Source organism: Myxine glutinosa, chromosome 12, assembly GCF_964187855.1.
Source record: "Myxine glutinosa chromosome 12, kmMyxGlut1.1, whole genome shotgun sequence".
In the NCBI taxonomy this organism is placed as follows: domain Eukaryota; kingdom Metazoa; phylum Chordata; class Myxini; order Myxiniformes; family Myxinidae; genus Myxine; species Myxine glutinosa.
In genome coordinates, this window is record NC_136272.1 from 44,737,973 (window position 1) to 44,758,990 (window position 21,018).

Below are 21,018 nucleotides of genomic sequence, written 5' to 3' on the forward strand. Positions count from 1 at the left end.
GCGTACTTGTGGAGTGTGTGTGGCGTACTTGTGGCGTATGTGTGGAGTGTGTGTGGCGTACTTGTGGAGTGTGTGTGGCGTACTTGTGGAGTGTGTGTGGTGTACTTGTGGAGTGTGTGTGGCATACTTGTGGAGTGTGTGTGTGGCGTACGTGTGGAGCGTGTGTGGCGTACATGTGGTGTGTGTGGCGTACGTGTGGAGTGTGTGTGGCGTACGTGTGGAGTGTGTGTGGCGTACGTGTGGAGTGTGTGTGGCGTACGTGTGGTGTGTGTGTGGAGTGTGTGTGGCGTACGTGTGGTGTGTGTGGCGTACGTGTGGTGTGTGTGGCGTACGTGTGGTGTGTGTGGCATACGTGTGGAGTGTGTGTGGCGTACTTGTGGAGTGTGTATGGCGTACTTGTGGCGTACGTGTGGAGTGTGTGTGGCGTACTTGTGGAGTGTGTGCGGCGTACTTGTGGCGTATGTGTGGAGTGTGTGTGGCGTACTTGTGGAGTGTGTGTGGCGTACTTGTGGCGTATGTGTGGAGTGTGTGTGGCGTACTTGTGGAGTGTGTGCGGCGTACTTGTGGCGTATGTGTGGAGTGTGTGTGGCGTACTTGTGGAGTGTGTGCGGCGTACTTGTGGCGTATGTGTGGAGTGTGTGTGGCGTACGTGTGGTGTGTGTGGCATACGTGTGGAGTGTGTGTGGCGTACTTGTGGAGTGTGTATGGCGTACTTGTGGCGTACGTGTGGAGTGTGTGTGGCGTACTTGTGGAGTGTGTGCGGCGTACTTGTGGCGTATGTGTGGAGTGTGTGTGGCGTACTTGTGGAGTGTGTGCGGCGTACTTGTGGCGTATGTGTGGAGTGTGTGTGGCGTACTTGTGGAGTGTGTGTGGCGTACTTGTGGAGTGTGTGTGGTGTACTTGTGGAGTGTGTGTGGCATACTTGTGGAGTGTGTGTGTGGCGTACGTGTGGAGCGTGTGTGGCGTACATGTGGTGTGTGTGGCGTACGTGTGGAGTGTGTGTGGCGTACGTGTGGAGTGTGTGTGGCGTACGTGTGGAGTGTGTGTGGCGTACGTGTGGTGTGTGTGTGGAGTGTGTGTGGCGTACGTGTGGTGTGTGTGGCGTACGTGTGGTGTGTGTGGCGTACGTGTGGTGTGTGTGGCATACGTGTGGAGTGTGTGTGGCGTACTTGTGGAGTGTGTATGGCGTACTTGTGGCGTACGTGTGGAGTGTGTGTGGCACACTTGTGGCGTACGTGTGGCACACTTGTGGCGTACGTGTGGAGTGTGTGTGGCATACATGTGGCGTATTTGTGGAGTGTGTGTGGCGTACCTGTGGAGTGTGTGTGTACTATGGAGTGTGTGTGGCGTACTTGTGGGTCCACATGGGTCCACAGGCAGATGACACAGCCTCAGTTTCTCGCAATACCGCGAAAACGCCTCAACGGGCAAGCTACGGTGGTAAACTGACAGGTGTCTGATCAAACGACAGCTTTCCCGCCATGTTGTTTATGCCACCCAAGATGTCGGCCGGAACCGGTTGCAATGGACGACGCTCACGTGATGCAAAGCCTCTATCGGCTGGATATTGTCATTTATTGAAACGAAGACGTTCTTTGTCGGGTTCGTGGGAAGCAACCAGAAGGCCGAGAGAGCTGCGGGTGGTCTCGTTAGTTAGGCCTGGATCCTATCTCGTTTGTCATGAAGTTGTAAGTGTCTGTGATAATCTGGTGGACTGGGAGAAGAGATCGTGGGAGACCATCGGCCTGTTAGACCACTTGCGCATGCGCAGAGTTGACGCGATGGACGCATTGGAATGTTTAACGGTACGGCGAGGCGATCTCGAGATCGAAATGGCAGTCTATAATATGCTTGAAGAACTTAATGATTTTCAGAATAAATACATTTTAAAATAACATAAGCTTGTGTTCATTATTTACAAAAAAAAAGGCCTACAATTCCCATTGGCTGTCTTTAATTTCTCTCTGGACGGCGCCACAGCAGATGAGGAGGACCGCAAGGCATGAGGACACAAAAAACACCTCTATATGTGCAATCCATGCTTTTCAAAAAAAACCAAGAAAAAAAAAAACCGCATCGCCGCATCAATTCTGGAACTTTGGTCTGACCAGAGACCAGCAATATATATTTTTTGGCCTTAGCCCGGTTTGTTGGAATAAGTGTGTACCTGTGATCATACAAGGATGATCGTGTGTTAAATAGTTGTAGGGACTAAGATATTTTCCCTGTGTGTCAGACCTGGTGATCCATCCATTGTCCCATATGGCAATGCACTCTTATAGACACTTAGCTAGGCCCTTAGCTGCACACATTAATTAATTTCCCTCTCACAATCAGACTTACAGAACCACATGCAGAAAGCCAGATCAGGGCAGTGCCGATGGAGCCGCAGCCAGCCACATCACCAGCTGGCATAGCAACACACATTGACCAGGCAGGCTGAGAGCCACGCCCAGGAGAACTCGTGATTGGCCAGGGGAGGGGCAAGCAAAGAGCAGGCCACCGATTGGCAGAGCAGGGAAAGACGTGTGATTGGTCAGGGAAGGGACAGAAGCTTCCCCGTGATTGGGGGTAAGGAAGGTGAAGGAGTGACACACTGATTGGCCACCAACCGATGACACCATGGCCAATCAGGGTGGAAGGCGCAAAACGACGACCTAGAAGGAGGTCGCTGATTGAAGGACAAGCGCCGGTGATGTGAGAAGGCGTGAAAGACCACCAATAAATGACACACTGGTTGGGGGAGATAGCGAGTGACGTCAGAAGATGATCGAAAAAAAACCACTGGCAAGCCGACATTTTGGCCCTTGTCGTTCTTGGACTGATCCTGCCCGGATGTCTCTCTTCCTTTTGCCTTCTCGTTTTGGCTTCCTCCCCATGTGGACCTCCCTTCTGCCCTTGGTCCTCGTTCCCATTTGGACTTTCGCGTGGCGGATGTTGGAGAGACGGTGGAGCGACGATCGTGTGAGCGGGGCCTGTGGGCAGCGTGCGCTGATTAGCGGAGCGCGCGAATGAAGCGGACTGAGGCCTCCTTCCCGCCAAGCATGAAGCCGCGTCCGGACGCGAGTTTGGAGCCTGACCGACATCACACATCCAGACAGATAAGACGCACCACAGAACACAACACAACGATTCTTTTATTTGAATATTCCTTTGTCCGTGTATTTGAAGTGAAGTGTAGGAGCGCTCCATTAGAGGGGTTTAGGTTTAATCATCGCGGTTCCTTGTTCTTGGTTCCGTTTAATAAATATTTATTTTTGTACCATAAATTCCGTGTTCGTTCGTGATTTATTAAGTTGCAGGTGAAGACTGCGCGGGGCCGACAGGTAAGCGCGGCATCCTCCCCCATTCCCCCGGCTTGTGTGTCGATCCGCCATTGAATTGATTGCCACCTCGTTAAGCTCGATTCCATTCGTGGACGTTGTCTTCACAGAGCGTCCGCACGACAATCATTTACATAACTTTGACCCCTGTAGACCTCCAGAACCCTTGTACCTTATAGACCCTATAAACCTGTTTAGACTCCTTCGACACTTTAGAGCCCCTTACAACCCATAGACCCCTTTGACCCTTTAAACTCCTTACACCCTAACTACTGGTGCTATTGGAACATACCTGTTATGGCCAAACTATGTACATGGGCCGTTTGTACTCAAGTAGCCATGTAAAGGTTGTTTATTTTTGGCACCAAACTAGAAATGGTGTTGTGTTGTTCACCATGGTATCGTTTTGGTTTCTGTTTAGAATCCTGACGATCAAGATTCTTTGTTTTAAAAGTGTCTTTTGAGTCAATCACACACTACGTTGTATCAAGTCACGTCACATAAAGGAGAACGTCCGGTTACTGGACTGAATAAACGTCAGGTAAGATGATCGATGAAGGTATGCAATGAGTTATTTGGCAAACAGGTACATCATTGACGTTCGCCCAGATGGCAGCGTTTCTCAGACCAGCTCCAGAAAAAACAAGCGGAAAGCTGCGTCATCTATAGACAGCCATATGTCACCATCGGTCATTTCCATCTCCTCCACAAGGATGAACAGCAGAAATCAGCACGAAGTTGAATTCGCTACAGAAGAAACATGAACTTGAACTAGCAAAAGTTGACCTAAAACGCCAGGAAGAGCAATTAGAGCTGGACACTGAAATGGCAATCAGTTGTGCTAAAAGCAAGGTGCTTGATGACTTTGGAAGAAGGAGACTTTGGAAGTGTAGATGGCTGGGAAGGAGGTGACGTTCCTCAGATATTTGGCCCTGTGCCATTAATGAGCCTTCAGCACCAATACCAATCAGCCAGATACTATCTGTTCCTAAAGTCTCAGCTTGTCAGGACTCGCCAGTCAGTCAAACTCAGAGTGTTGTCCATCAGTTGTGGAAACCTGTTCCAGAAAGTAAAATGTTTGGTGGAAATCCACTCGAGTAGAAAAGGTTTATCTGGCAATTTAACTCCAAGATGGTTGTAAACACAGAAAACGACGGACGAGTGAATGACCTACTTGGGGCAGTACACGCCAGGCGAGGCCTACAAGATCATGAGTGGTTTTAGCTACATGGAGGCTACTAAGCCTGGCTACCTATCAGCACTGGAAGAGCGCTACCATAGCAATGAGGTGTTAGCCAACGCCTTTGTAAAGCGCACCCTTGACTGGACCACAATCGAACCGGACAACCCAAAGGTTTTGGATTGAGTTTAGTACTTTTCATTAGAATGTGAAAATGCCATCTGTAGCATCGAGACTATAAAGGTCTTGGAATACTCACAAACGGACTTCCGTTTCCGGTCCCTGGAGCAAGGAAGCGTCTTCGACCTCTGCACGGCAGCAAAGTTATAGTATTTTTTCCATTCGTGTTTTTGTCAATTTATACTCGTTTTTTATTGTGCATGTGTTGCAGTGTGTTTTCTAGTTGGTGTTGATTTGCAATTCTTGCAAACTTTTGTATAATTTAATCGTTTTCTGTCCCACCGCGTGCGCGGCCTGGTTTCTCTCGGCTTCCCTACCCCCATAGGTGTTCTGTGAATTTAAGTTCTTTCCTTCGCTGTATTGCTTATTTCTTAGATTTTCTCTTCTCCCCCTAACTTCCCCGAACATCGACCACTTGTCTAACGTTTTAAATACCGTCTGGCAAATACCGTAATTAATCGTGTTCTGCTCCTCGTGTGCGGCCTTGTACCCCCGTCGTTGTTTGCTAACTTAAGTCCCCTACTTCGTGTTTTGCTTGGCTCTTAGATTTTTCCCTTCTACCCCGAACATAATACTCTTTGTCCTAAATAAATGACCAAAACCAAAACAAACCCCAAAACACTCCCCCCACCCCCCCAAAAAAAAAAAACCAAAAACAATTATTTTTCCTTTCTCCACGTGTGCTGTTGTCTCATCCTGTACTACTGCCCAGGTGTGCTGTTCACCCCACCCCCATTATCTCCTTGCCATCCACCTTTTGCTCTGTTCACGTGACTCGTGGTGGTCCCTCTCGGCCCTCCCACTGTCGGAATTTTGTGCATTTAAGATTGTTCACGGTTCTGTTTAAATATTATTTAAATATGTTTAAACTTTCCCCTTCAGTGTTTTATTCAGTGGTATATTATAACACGCTGTTTTTCTTCATATTTAAAAGGCTTCTTTCAATTTCCTCTCCAACTCATTCCACTTCAAAAAAAATAAATTAAATCCCTTATAACTCTAAATCACTGCATGCTCTAAATTCACATTCTTTCCATCCTTCCTCCATCGTCCTCCAGCCTGGCGTTGGCTTAGCGGTTAGGGTGCCGGCTTGGGATCCGAGGATCCTGGGTTTGAATCCCGGTCAATCGCTGAATTAACGCCAGGGGGGTTGACTCAGCCTGTCATCCTTCCGAGGTCGGCAAATTGAGTACCAGCTTGCTGGGATGAATGATCACGGTGTGTACCCCGATTCAGAATAGGCACACTGTATCCCTGCACATCGTAAGAGCGTGACCAATGGTTGGCGTCAGGAAGGGCATCCGGCCATAAAAACATTGCCTCAAACATGGAACCATGATTGTCATGGGGCCCGCAAGGCTAACCCCCGCTTTAGCGGGGAAAAATGGCCTTAAAACGATCATTCATTCATTCATTCTTCCTCCATCGTTCTTAATCGGATTGCTAACTTGAAAATCACAATAAACCCAATTTGTTATCAATGTTCGTCTTTCATTAATCATCCACTTTCTAAAATCCCCTCTTGCCCCTCCCCTCCAAATCCCCCCCCTTGCCCCTACACTCCTAAACTCCCCCCTTGCCCCTCCACTCCTAAACTCCCCCCTTGCCCCTCCCCTCCTAAACTCCCCCCTTGCCCCTCCCCTCCTAAACTCCCCCCTCACTCCTCCCCTTCAAAACTCCCCCCCAACCCCTCCCATTCAAATCTCCTCCCATACCATTCCTCTCCAATTCTCCCTCCCCCCTCCTCCTCCTCAAAGCTGCCTCCTCCCCACTTCGTCTCCCTTCTATCTCATACCTCCACCTCCCCCAACCTTCTACTTTCCTCTGCCCCCCCTCAAACAACCCCTCACTGTGCCTCATCCCTTCACCATCAAACCTTTCATTCTCCTCATCCTTCCTTTTCTTGTAACTCTTCTGTAATCTCTGACACACTATCAACTGCTCTCCCTACCTCCCCCTCTCATCCTTCATCTTACCCGACATCTCCCCTCCCCTCCCCTGTACCCGATGCTCCCCCTCTCTCTTCATTAATGGTATGGACCTCAAACATCCGGGGCCTTCGCTCAAACCTGACTGATCTCTCCATACAGGTTGCTTCTGACAATCCAGACTTGATCTGCTTAACAGAAACTTTCCTCCTTCAAGATGTCTCTGATTCCTTAATAGCTCTTCCTGGTTACTCCCTCCTCCGGTATGATAGACCTGAGCCTCGTCCTGGTGGTGGGGTGGCTATCTTTATCAAAAACTCTCTTCCTCACTCTCCTTGCACTGCCCTCTCTCCACCTCACCCCCAGGAGTACCTCTGGCTACGGCTTCCTCTCCGCTCCCACCTTTTGTTCATATGTGTTCTGTACCGTCCTCCAAACAGTGATGACTCCATTTACATTTCACTGTCTGACAACATGGACCAACTTATATCCACTCATCCCAACTCTCTCTTCCTCATATGTGGCGACTTCAACTGTCATCATGCCAGCTGGCTGGGTGTGGGTTCATCTCTCACCAGCCATGGCACCTCAGCAAAGGACTTCTGCGACTTACTGGGATTGACACAATCTGTCAATTTCCCGACCCGGATCTCAGCCAATGGTGTATCTTCTCTTCTAGACTTGGTTATGACAAACTTCCCTGCTAATGTCTGCTGCTCTTCTGCTGCCCCAATCGGTTCTTCTGATCATGTGCTTGTTAAAGTGGACATCTCTCTGGCCATTCTCAGAGAGCCTCCTCAGCGTCGCTGAGTCTGGCATTTCGCTCAGGCCGACTGGCACGGTCTTCAAGCAGCCTTCAATCATCTGGACTGGTCTCCCATCTCCACTGCCTCTGACATCAATTCTTCCTGGGAATTCTTCCAAAGCAAACTGCTCTCTCTCATGCACAGATTTATCCCATCTCGTCTTCAGTTGTCTTACCCTTCCTCCCCTCCATGGTACACTGAATCTTGTGGTGAGGCAGTTGCCCTGAAACAACTTGCCTTTGGCCCTTGGAAGGCTAATCCAACTGAAGGCAATCTCGGTTCCTTCCACCAAGCTCGGAACAAGTGTGTGTCTACCCTCAGGAGTGCCAGGAAGCACTATCTCTCCACACTCAAGAATGAACTCTCAAACCTGTCTCCTTCCTCCAAATCCTGGTGGTGTCTGGTCATATCCGTTTCTGGTGTTTGTTCCCCCTCCATCCCCTCCCTTACCTGAAATGGCTGCACAGTTGACACCGCACATGATAAAGCCGAATGCCTCAACTCTGTGTTTGCCTCAAAATCTTGTGTCCCAAACCCATCTATCTCTGTTCCCACCTTACCCAGTCAAACCCAACTGCTCCTGGACTCTGTGTCCTTTCTCCTGACAAGGTGGAGGAGTTTTTGTCAAACCTCGATTCTGATTCTGCAACTGGACCAGACGGCATCAGCCCACGGGTCCTAAAATCCTGCTCTGCCGCTCTATCTCACCCTCTCTCTGTTCTTTTCACCCTCTCTTTTGCTCAAGGTCATCTGCCAGCATCCTGGAAATCAGCAAACATTACCGCTTTACACAAAAAGGTGCAAAAACAGATCCTTGCAATTACAGACCAATCAGCCTGCTCCCAATTATCAGCAAAGTCATGGAATTCCATCATTGCATCGGATATCAAATCCTTCCTCTTCTCCAATGGCTTGATCTCCGATCATCAATTTGGATTCAGACTAGGTCATTCTACTCTGGACATGCTACTTCTGCTGTCTCAACAATGGATGGAGGTCCTCAATGCCAAACAGGAAATCAGAGCCGTCTCCCTTGACATATCACGTGCCTTCGATACGGTCTGGCACCCAGCTCTGCTCACCAAACTCTCCTCCTATGGTATCCATGGAAATCTCCATGCATGGCTTGCGGACTTCCTCTCTGGTCGTAGACAACCTGTGGCCCTGAATGGATTTCTCTCATCTCCCCTTCCTGTTCAGGCTGGAGTTCCCCAAGGCAGTGTTCTGGGCCCTGTGCTTTTTCTGGTCTTTATCAATGATCTCTCCAACTCTCTGGAAAATCCTCTCTATCTCTTTGCTGATGACTCCACTCTCTGCCGCTCCATTCCTCTTCCCTCAGATCGGCAGTCTGCAGCCTCCTCACTCTCTAAAGACCTGGACAAAATCACAGACTGGTCAAACAAGTGGAACATATCTTTCAATCCTGACACATCTCACACTCTTACTATGTCTCTCCGAAAAGATCGACTGGACAACCCTCCCATCTACTTTCTCAACAATCCTCTCCAAGAAGTTCTGTCGCTCAAGCTTTTGGGTCTCACTATCTGCCATGATCTTTCTTGGGAAAACCACATTTCCAAGCTGGCCTCCAAAGCCAGTAGCCGACTGGGCATCCTCCGTCATGCGAAGTCCTTCCTCGGCACACCTGAGCTCCTCACCACATACAAGGCTTTCATCCGCAGCTCAATGGAATACTGTTCTCCCCTATGGGCCGGTGCTCCTGCCTCACACCTAGCTCGGCTTCACGCTGTTGAAACCAAAGCTTTCAGAATCATTGGAATCTCCCGTGATGAAGCTATCTCCGAGGGCCTTTCACTCACTCACCGCAGACAGGTAGGTGGTCTTTCTGTCTTCTACTGACTCCTCTCCGGCCTTGCTCCCCCAGCTCTCTCTGTGCTTTGTCCCCCAAATATTCCTACAGGTCGCACAAGATCTGCCAGCAACCCTCTGATGGTTAAACTGCCAAAATCTCGGCTCTCTGCTCACCTTCACTCTTTCGTTCCTCTTTTCTCCCGCCTCTAGAACAAACTCCCACACTCCCTTCAATCCCACTCCTCCCTCCAGGTCTTTAAAACAGCTGTTCACCACCATCTCTTATCTTTCCCCATCCAAAACCTTGATCTTTTCTACCCCCACTAATTCACCCCAGATCCATCTTGTTTGAAATTCCAACTTCTTTCCTGGAAGTCCCGGCAGTGTTCATATGTTTTATACCTCATATCCTTATACCTTTTATACCCACCCCCCCCCCCCCCCCCCCCCCACCTTCCCATGCCTCCCCCACCCAAAGCCCTCTCCCTCCCACAGATCTCTCGATGTCCCTGCTCTCAGATGTTGTGTTTGTGTTCCTCCCCCTCTCGCCCCATCTTGTCTACCGCTGCCCATGTTATATGTTTTATGTGTCGGTTTGTCCTTGTGTGTGATTAATGTTCGCTCTTTCACGAGCCTCAATCTTGTATCCAAAAAAAAAAAAAAAAAAAATCCAAAAAAGATGGTCAAGCTGCCCTGTTTCTACCACGATAAATGGAGATGTATTGTTCACCAAAACAGGATCAAATCTGAACAAGTAAAATCGATACAGTTGGTCCAGTTTGTTAAAAGTGAATCAAATAAACCTAATGACCCAACATACGGAAGAGAAGCTCTTCGTGCCAAGCCAACACGGACTGTTACAGAAAAGTTCCAAAGGCCTGCGACGAAGTCCAAAGGAAGCTTTGCTACCAAGGTGACAGTTTCTGAACAACCAGAAAGGTCGAGCAACTTTTAAAGAAAGCCACAACACGAATAAAACAGTTGCCTTTACCCCACTGTGTCTGTACTGTAAGAATACAGAACAAAGGTATTTCTTTCTGCAGGGTCTAAGGTTTGTGGAAGAGCCGCAACAAATCACACACACGGACACAAACAAATAAGACGGCACCTGACGACTTCAAAAGGGTTGGCGTCAGGAAGGGCATCCGGCCATAAAACATTGCCTCAAAAAGGGAGGTGGAAAGAACTGGAAAGTGGCCATGTGCATGAAGGGTGTCGGAGTGAACTCCATTCAATGTACAATGTGCGCTGAGTGGGTTCATCAAAAATGTAGTGGTTTGAGAGGGTCGTTAACCTGTGCGGCAGCTACATTCAAGTGTAAGGTGTGCACAGAGGGAGCTGCAGAAGGAGGAAATGTTGAGTTGGATCTTGGAGACGGCGTGAAGCTGGAAGATGTGAAAACATTTTGCTACCTAGGAGACATGCTGAATGGAGAACGTGGATCAGACTCAGCAACGGTTGCTGGAGTGAGATGTGCATGGAAGAAGTTTTGGGAACTGAGTGGCGTGCTGATGAGGAGGGGAGTGTCGTTGAAGCTGAAGGGAAAGGTGTATGCTGCATGTGTGAGAAGTGTTATGATTTATGGGAGCGAGACATGGGTAATGAACGTAGAGCAGCAACGAAAGGTGGAAATGCGAATGGTTCTGGGGATGTGTGGAGTATCATTGAGAGAGAGGAAGGCAAATTATGAATTGCGAAAGATGATGGGAATAGAGCCTGTGATTGATGCTGTGAAGAGAAACAGTTTGAGATGGTTTGGTCATTTGTTGAGGAAGGATGAAAGTGACTGGTTGAGAAGAATGATGGAAATGAATGTAGAAGGAAGTAGAGGATGGGGAAGACCGAGAAAGACTGGGCTAAAGATGGTGGAAGAAGAAATGCGGGCAAGGGGGTTAACAAGGGGAGATGCAGAAACTAGGGCAAAATGGAGAAGATAGTCATGGGGCCTGCAAGGCTAACCCCCGCTCTAGCAGGGAAAAAGGCCTTAAAATGCCTGTTGTTGTTTGTTGTTTGACGACTTCAAACAATCAGCTGTTGAGATTGGGTGAAGTGATGTCGCGTCACTGACGCCATTTTTACGACATCACTTTTCTCTCTGCACTCTGCATGGCAATCAAGGAGAAATCTCCTCCTCCCCATGGATGCCAACCAACAGGATATGTCCATGCTCGATCCTTCAAATGCCGACGGTCAAGTATTTAGAGTGGCTCGGCCAGGATTGGAATTGAACTGCGGACCTCCCAGACTCAGAGTGGGCACTCCAACCATTACCCCACAGAACAAGCGTTAACAAAACGTTTTCAACAATAATTTTAATCTGAACATTTAAACTCATTTAAAATAATTATCTCTACACATTTTTGGGAAAACAAATATGTATCGATTCTGTGAAACAAGCTATGTGTAATTTAGGGAGGGTGCATGGGGGGATGACGGGCGGTGGGAAGGGATGTACCTGTAAAATGGGAGTTAGAGTTCAGCCTAATAACATGTTCAGGGTTTGTGCACAAGAGTGAGGAGCAGCGACCAACACGTTCATAGGTGTCACTACCCTCCTGTACTCGCACTGAAGACTTCACGCAGTTGGTGTTGAAACCAGCACCGTGTTAGCACTGGAGCCACACACCACACTTCGTCCGTGTGAGTCATTCTGCTCTATACACCTTTCCCCACTACAAATCTTTGATATCATGTAGTGCAGTCTATAAGAGGGGAAAACAAACACGATAATTCTTGGTCAGTGGCGTTACGCAACATGGAAATAATGCACTCGAACTTGCGTCCTCCTCTTCTTCTTCCTCCTCCTCATCCCCATTCTTTTTTTCAGCTTTTAAAATTTCCCCTCTCCTCTCCCACTACGACTCCTTTCCACTTTCATAAAGGCTAGGGGAGGAGGGAAGGGGTGAATGATGTCATGGCTTATTTCTTCTTTGAAAGAAGAGAGGGGGTGGATGTCTTCTCTTCTTTTTCTTGACAACTATGAATGGATTATTGTTTGACGTAGCCTCCTCTTCATCCACTCTCTTCTGTGCCTGCTGGTGAGAGATTCTTCTATCCAGAGCATTGGCAAGTCCCAATGCAGACTGTGTCATTAAGGGTGATTCATTGTGTGCTTGTCCTGCTTTTCTCATTTCTCCTACTCTTTGAACAGGGTTACTCCAATGCGGTGCCCAATGACCCCTCGACGCTGCACTCTCGCATCTGCTGAACAAATGAACACAGGAAAATAAGTGTAAGGAAATCATCAACAAGATTGATCATCATAGTCTCATCTCATCTCATCTCATCTCATCTCATCTCCTGCTGGAACCTATTACAAGAAGAGACCATTTGGTTTAACGAAATTTTAATCTCACCATCCGCATTTATGTCAAGAGTACTTAGGCTAGTAACTTTGTTTTCTTTTCCTACAAAAGTGCAATAAGCTGCCAAAGGTGGGGGTCAGGGGTTAGCGGTGACCAACTCTGAGCATAAAGCTAAACGATCCTGAAGACGGGCATGCTGGAAACAACAACACCGAAAACACTTACCGGCTCAGCTAAAAATTGCACGATGACCACTTATTCTTATCTACTTCTTCTTCTTCAAAACCCCAAATTATTCCTACTTTCTCGTGTGGTTGGCCAGGAACTATTTTTTGGACGCAGGCTTTCATGAACCAGCTGTCCAGGCTTGACGTTCAACTGAAGGAATTTGTAATTTGTTCAGGGTGCCGGTGATAACTCCCCGACTTCACATAAGACAATGTGGGATCTTTAACATCCATCAACAAACAAATTCTAGCAGACATGTTCTCTGGCTCAATGCACTCCCGATGGACAGCACACACATAAATGCCTCACCCTACATGCTAAGCACGATGAGGAAGATAGTTTATAGCTGGGTCGAGATTCAAACCCAAGCTCAAAAGTGAGTGAACATACCTTTAATGCTTAAGCTACCCTGGCAGGCCTCCTAGAAGGTTAAAAACACGTCATGTCAAGGACGTCTCAATGCAAAGATAAGTGTGCGGCTACATTATGTTACCGGTTCTCACTCGTTGATTTGGCATACTTGCCCTGAATAAGAATAACGAGGTAAGCCAGCCCACAGAGGCTGCAAAAGTGATTATTGTCCAGCACAATGTTAAAAAGCTATCTGTGTGATACAAATCGGCAATTTCATGGCTTGACAAAGCAATGGTAGAAATTGGTTGTTATAATAAAGCAATGGTGGAAATTGATTACAGCAGTGATGGAAATAACAACATGGGGTGTTATTCATCGTACTGACCAAATAAAACTGCCTAAATGCAAGTAATTTGTTCTTTACACACTGAAATGGACCAGGTTGAGTATTTTCCATAACCTGATGCATCGATTACTCGTGCAGACTCTCTCTTCTGCTGGTGGAGGGTCACAGAATTTATAACGTTGCAGAGCATAGTCGGGCATAAGCTTTGGGAATATTCAGAATGCGAGCATGTTGCAGGTTACTTAAGCATTTAATTTAGGATTGTGGAACAAGCGTAAAAGTTTTTAAAGGCATAGGAAACCAATAAGTTTCCCCAAAGTGTTTTCTAAAAATCCTTGAATGAAAAAAGGAGTGAATGGCAAACAATTTGAATAAAATAGGGAAAAGAATGAGGCAATGATGATATAGTCAGGTTCATTATGTTCAGATTTATAATTTCGTTCTTTTTTTGTGGAGATTAGCAAACCTATACATTTTTGGAAAGCTGATAGCACCAGGAATCCGAGAAACCATGTTTCCATTTGCGCAAATTTTTCTTTGGCGGCCATATTGGATTTTCAAAATGGCCACCATCGGAAACCTATTTTTCGCGATATCTCAACATCCGAACCACCTAGAGTGCTGATTCCAACACCTATACCCACATTTTTGGGGATGAGGAATCACATGAAGCCATCTAAAATAATCTACACCTACCCTGGGATACCAGGTGGCAGCCTACAGCGGATTTTCAAGATGGCCACTTTCAGGAAACATGTTTTTTCCTGAATATGTATACCACATTGAGTGATGTTTCGCCTCAGTACAGTCATAGTCATAAATGGGATCATTTCAACATGTTCAGTTCATGTACATGGAAAGTCATTATATCAGACCTAATAGTTCATTTAAAATAAACCTCATGAAGCTCACAATTACTTACCTGTTGTCGTTTTATATATTTGCAGGTCTTGAGAGAAGATGAGTGAAGTTACGACTCAGCCCACACAGTGGCAGCACTGCATAATTTGTCAAACCGCTTCAGCAAAATATGGAACGCTTGTCCAGCAGCCCAAACCGGACTCGTTTGAACACTTGCTACAAACCCTTAATGATAGAGCAGCCTACCATGATGGAAAATATGTTAAAATTCACAGTCGCTTAAAGGATGAAACAAGTGAAAGTCTGCAATTCAATAATGCAGTTTGGCATCGTATCTGTTATTCAAATGCAACCAACAAAGAGAAGGTACAACGTGCCAAAGACCGCCATCAATATCACATTTCAGCCGGCTCCTACACAGAGAAAAAACGTGGACAAAAGCGAAAAAGCACAGAACTGGACGAACCATCAACTTCCACCACCAGTCCGTTTACACGTTCTGCAACAGCTCCATTCATTAAGGAACATTGCTTTTTCTGCCAGGAAGATAACGAGCAAAAATTGTACACATTGAGAACAGAAAACGGTGGGAAAGCATTACACGATGCTGTGGAGCTGTCTGGAAATCTCACCCTGCAAACTAGGTTAAACACATCCATCTCACCCACTGATGCACATGCAATCGATGTTCAATACCACAAGTCATGTTGGACAACAAATGTATTCCATGTGTTACGTACCAAGGATAACAAGGGAACAACAGAGAGAGGTCATCCGTTTCAAACATCATGTTTGATTGAGTTGATTAGCCTTGTCGACTGTCAAACTCAGAATAAACAATACTTATCCATGGCACATATTGAAACAACATACATCAACTTGCTTGGTGGCACAGATGCATTGGCGCACCACTTCCCTGCATATAGTAGACACTGGCTCAAGGAGAGAATTCTTCTAGAACTACCACACGTAACGTCTGTTAGGCAAAAGGACAGGAGAAAACCTTCTGTTCTTTACTCCCCAGATGCATGCGAATCCGATATGGTTCAGTCTGCCATGATAGAAAGTGAAGTAGACGATCTGAATATTATCTATAAAGCAGCAAAGGCATTGCGCAGAATTATCAAGAACTTCCACCAACAGGAAAACTCATCCGATGCTATACAGGTCACTAGCAGCACAGATGATGTTCCAGCAGCACTCCACGCAATGATCAGATGGGTTATGGTGGGGCCAACAGAAACACTAGAAACTGAAAAACGAACCACTCACGTTAACAGAGAAGTACTCACTGTTAGTCAGATGCTATTGGGTGGATTCAAATCTGACAAGCAAGTGAACTATAGGCCCAAAACTGATTCTGCGACCTTCCGATCAACCAAATCACAAGAAACGCCACAGTCTCTAGGATTAGCCTTGGCAGTTCACCATGACACAAGAAACAAGAAACTCCTGGAAAGTCTCTGCTCTCAAGGTTACTGTGTCTCGCTCGTACAGTCGTGTTATGCACCTCGAAACAGCCCTAGCAAATGCCATTGTGGAAAACACCCTGAAGTTCCAAGGACTTTATGTTCCTCCATTTTTGAAGAAGGGAACTTTTGTGTTTTTTGCAGCTGATAACACAGACTTTGCTGAAGACAGCGTGGATGGCAAAGGGACAACCCATGGAACAATCATTGCTGTTTATCAAAAACGTGACACTCAAGGAGAAACATTGGCGCCACAACTGAGCATAGCTGACACTACCAGTTTGTCAGTGACCCCGTACCAGGTTCCTATGCTTCATTGTGACAAGCCGGTGCCGAAAAGCATAAAGAGAACAGACACATTCCACATCAGCAAGGATGGTATATCACCAGCGTATCACCTTACACATCTAGGATGGTTGGTTGCTTCTATGATCACCAGAATGCAGAAATCAAACAGCACATATATACCTGGTTGGGCAGGATACCACTCATTGCTGTCGGGTAGTCACAGTTTGACACAAGTCGGAGTCTTACCCCTTCTACCTGAAGTAGCACACGAGTGGTCGACTCTTCTGACCGTCATCTCTCAGACAACTCAGCTAAAGAACTTAGTTGTTGGTACAAGCCACCCTACAGTCATTTCCTGGGATATGGCCCTCTATGAAAAGGTGATAAGGCTGCTGGATGCAAGGCCAGACCTGAAAGGTACCGTTGTACCTCGGCTTGGCGAGCTGCATGTGGTCATGGCTGCTTTGAGAGCCCTGGGTACTTCCATTGAGAACTCAGGTATTGATGACGCGTGGATAGAGGCCGACCTCTACGGACCTTCAACAACAAGGCAGATCCTGAGATGTTCGCATTACAAACGCACTCTCCGTGCTCATATTTATTCATATATAGCACTTTATGAAATGGCGCTGGACCTGTTCTTCAAAGATTATCCACAGTTGAAAGCCGTTTGCTCAGATATGTCAGAAGAAATAGACGAGGCATGTTCAGAAAAGGACAAGTTCACCAAAGCCACAAGTGTGAAAGAAGCCAACACAAAACTGTTGAATGTCATCACTACAGCTGATGTTGTGAACATATTCAAGACTTGGGAAACAGAACAATCCAAAAAAGCCATGTTCAAGTCCTTGATGAATTACCTGCATCGAGTGGAGACAATTCTGTTCTTTGTGGAAGCTTCTCGGGACGCAGATCTCAAACTCCACCTCGAATCTGGTGAGGCACTCAGCAAGCTATTTTTCTCCATGGATCGTATCAAATACAAACGTCTTTGGCCGCGATACATAGCAGATATGTATGACCTGAGGAAGACGCATCCGGCCACATACAGGGAACTCGAGAATGGAAATATCTCAGTAACGAAATCTAGCATCCCCTTTGTATCAATCGGTGCAGACCACGCTTGTGAACAGGAAAACAGAGCAATGAAGGTTCATTCTGGACTTCCAGGCATCTCCAATAATGCCAATGCAAGGCAGATTCTTTATGGCCTCTCCAGAATTGTCACGGCTGACCAGAGAATTCAAAGATCAGTTCGACACCAAAACAGACAAAGTGACAGAACACCACGAACTTAGTCCGAGGGCAGTGAATCTGAACAATACAGCGGTTGAAAAGATCAAGGCTGCTATCATGAGTCATGGCAATCCATTTACCACAGAAGGAAATAGCATATACAACTTGATCACACATGCCTATGTCCCAGAGGAGCACACGTCACAAATCCTGAATATCGACAACATTGGTCAACACTTGTACGAAGAGTATGTTGACGAAAGAATCAACGGAACAGTCAGCTTATTTGCACCCGTGAAAAAAGAAAACAACACGATGTACTTGTCTGGTGTGAAGAAGACCAAGATCATGCTCAGGGACAAGTCAGTCGACTTGAAGGAAACAAAAGACTTGTATGGAAGGCTGATGATATTGACAAAATCAAGCCGTGATGTTGACCAGAAAGACGCAATAGGCAACTACGAATTCACCCTTACACCTCGCGCCTTGTTCGCACCAAACGGTGACCTGCTTCCTTGCCTTGACAAGTCAAAGTTAATCCATCTCCTTGTGAAACATGGAGACTTAGCTCCGGGTGACTTAGCTCCGACCTCAAGTCCTCAAGCTCAAGTCCATAACTCTGCAGCTATGAAAATAGCAGTAGTCGACGCCATGGTTCTTGTACAGAAATTGTCGACAAAACCAGCTGCAACAGTAACCGTTGAAGATCTCAGTGTCAGCTTTAATACCAGATTGATGTCACTGACAAGACATTTTGACGAAGTTATCCTCGTGTTTGATACTTACAAGGCCGATTCGTTGAAGCAAAGCACAAGACAAAAAAGACGAGGGGGGCACAATCCAGTCCAGTACCAAGTGAAGGACAATACCAAGATCCAACACATCACCATGAAGCGGTTCTTGTCACACGATCAGACAAAGTCAGATTTGGCAGAATATCTGGCTGAGAAAACGTTGGAGTACAACAGAGATGCCTCCAAGCTGATAATTATATGTGCAGCAGGAAAGGCCAAGAGTAACAAAGGCGTGCATTTTGAAGACGATAATCATGAGGAGGCAGACACTCTGATGATTCACCAAGCAGTGCTGGCAACTCGCCGCAATCCCAACGCAGAACAGCTTACCTTCTTCTCTCCTGATACGGATGTCCTGGTCTTGGTCATAGCTAACTATGATGTTCTGCTCAAAAACACTGCTGTCTCCCTTGTGTCAGGCCTTGTGCAAGTACAACCAATCTGGAACAATCTTGGCGTCGAAAAGGCCAAGGCATTGCCAGCATTCCACACATTCACAGGAGCAGACAATACTGGACGGTTTTCGCGAATAGGCAAAACAACATGGTTTGAAGCTTTCGTCAGAGCCGATAGTGACGTGATACAGGCCATGAGAATGCTCGGTGATGCTGCAGATGTGACCGCAGATCAGATGTCCAACTTGGCAAGATTTGTATGTGCAGTGTACGTACCAAAGGGAATATGTATCAACAGCATTCCGGAGTTGCGCTGGTACCTCTTCTGTAAACACATGACTGAAAGTCACAAGTTACCTCCAACGCTAGGGGCTCTAAATCAGCATGTTGATCGTGTACATCTTCAGGCAAGGGTATGGGCTCAGGCTACTATCGCACATCAAGTGTTCCTGGATCCACAGCAACATGGCTACTTCAAGGACAACGATGGGGAATTGAAACCACGAATGACAGATGTACCACCAGCACCGAAAGCAATACTTGAGATGGTCAGATGTCAGTGCAAAGGAGACTGCTCATCGAGACGGTGTTCGTGCCGTGCCAATGACTTGGCATGCACAGACTTGTGTTTGTGCAGCTCCGAATGTGAAAACGACGATGACTGTCAACCTGTTCTCTGCTCTGACGACAGTGATGAGGACATTTGAAAACCTATGAGGACAAAATGTTGATGAATGTTGACAAAGATAAAATTTCATCTATGGGAAATATTCTATGTTCAAATAAAAGTAATTATTACATGTATAATTATGGATTGTATAGCCTCATCTCTATATACTTACCTCTTGAATACATAAATCACCTGTTTAGGATATATGAGGGATGTGGTTTCATAATTATGATCCGTGTGCCACAATGTAGCGAAACATCACTCAATGTGGTATACATATTCAGAAAAAAACATGTTTCCTGAAAGTGGCCATCTTGAAAATCCGCTGTAGGCTGCCACCTGGTATCCCAGGGTAGGTGTAGATTATTTTAGATGGCTTCATGTGATTCCTCATCCCCAAAAATGTGGGTATAGGTGTTGGAATCAGCACTCTAGGTGGTTCGGATGTTGAGATATCGCGAAAAATAGGTTTCCGATGGTGGCCATTTTGAAAATCCAATATGGCCGCCAAAGAAAAATTTGCGCAAATGGAAACATGGTTTCTCGGATTCCTGGTGCTATCAGCTTTCCAAAAATGTATAGGTTTGCTAATCTCCACAAAAAAAGAACGAAATTACATAACAAACCTGACTAATATATGTATTTTTGGAATTTATGAATTATTTAACGGGACACACAAAAAATGTCAACAGGATTCACATTTGTGGAAAGGAAAACTGAGCATTTTGAAGAAAACCTGGGAGGTAAAGGATAAGTCAGGATTCTGCAGCGATGGCCGAACCAGCTTCGCAACAGGTGAACAGATTCAAGTGAAGGGAAGAACCATACCTTTTGTGCACACTCCGCAGGTCATGCAGGTAATTTGGCCGCTCTATGGGGTGTCCTCGAGCAGCGCTGAAAGCTAGAAAACAAAATTTATTTAAGAAATAGATATATTGATGAAAAAATAAAGAACTAGAACAATGTGACTGTGTTGCCAATATGCCTCCGCATAGTCCCACAACGGGTAGATGCCTTTGTTCACTGTCATAAAAATAAACAAGTTTGATTTAAATCCCTTCAGCTGTTTTCAAGCATCACCTTTTCACCAGCCATGACAGGTTTCACATTGATCGGTGAAGCAGTTTCAGAGAAAGGATTTTAAAAAATTAACATTTTTGGCTGGTATACCACTTCACTTATGATGTCATCATTATCATGCTTTTGTTCCGCATTGGGAGTACTTGACAATGTGCCAAGTTTCAAATTTTTCCATTCAGCGGTTCTGAAGAAATAATTATTTGCTTTTAATCCAAGATGGCTGCCATACCACGTGACCTATGATGTCACAATTATCATGAAAACATTCTGCATGGGTGTCACTCCTACCCTGAAAGTTTCGTCTAAATTGGAAATATGGTTGCTGAGAAAAACGAGGTTCAGCCCATACTGACGAACAGACGGACGTACGTACGTACGGACAACCCGAAAACATAATGCCTCCGGCGACTTTGTCAGCGGAGGCATAAAAATGTTTTCAACACTTCTTTGATATATTTGAGTTGTAACAAATGTAAAAACAACCAGGAGATTCTTCGACAATTTCTGTGAAAGCAGCCACGTCTTGTTCATGATAGCTGACCAGACCCGGTAACAAAACAGTCAGAGGGTCTGCACTGAATCTGGGAGATCGGCGGTTCTATTCTGACGTTGGTAAAGTTATCCTAAAGACTTAAACAAAGGTATGTGCTGCTTCCATGTTTGTCATTCAGCATTTAAAGGATAGTGAGGGTTGGCATTCTATGGACAGGAGAAATTTCTCCTTAATTGCTCCACTGACCAGTGAGAAAAGAGACATCACAAA

At 46.2% G+C, this 21,018-nt stretch overlaps 1 protein-coding gene across 4 annotated transcripts in view; it reads right to left on the reverse strand.

The window, feature by feature from the left end:
• Positions 1–11,526: 11,526 nt before the first annotated feature.
• The window catches only part of DUSP11 (dual specificity phosphatase 11), a 56,575-nt gene continuing 47,083 nt past the window's right edge, over positions 11,527–21,018 (reverse strand). For 2 of the 4 annotated variants that reach the window (XM_078766784.1, XM_068132567.2), the window contains exons 7-8: positions 20,004–20,076; positions 11,527–12,430 (exon numbers count right to left, since the gene is read on the reverse strand). In XM_078766784.1, coding sequence (XP_078622910.1) covers positions 12,142–12,430; positions 20,004–20,076 — 362 coding nt within the window. In that variant the 3' untranslated portion in view covers positions 11,527–12,141. Of the gene's footprint in view, positions 12,434–20,003; positions 20,077–21,018 lie in introns of all 4 variants that reach the window. The other 2 variants (XM_068132568.2, XM_068132566.2) reach the window with 1 other exon arrangement.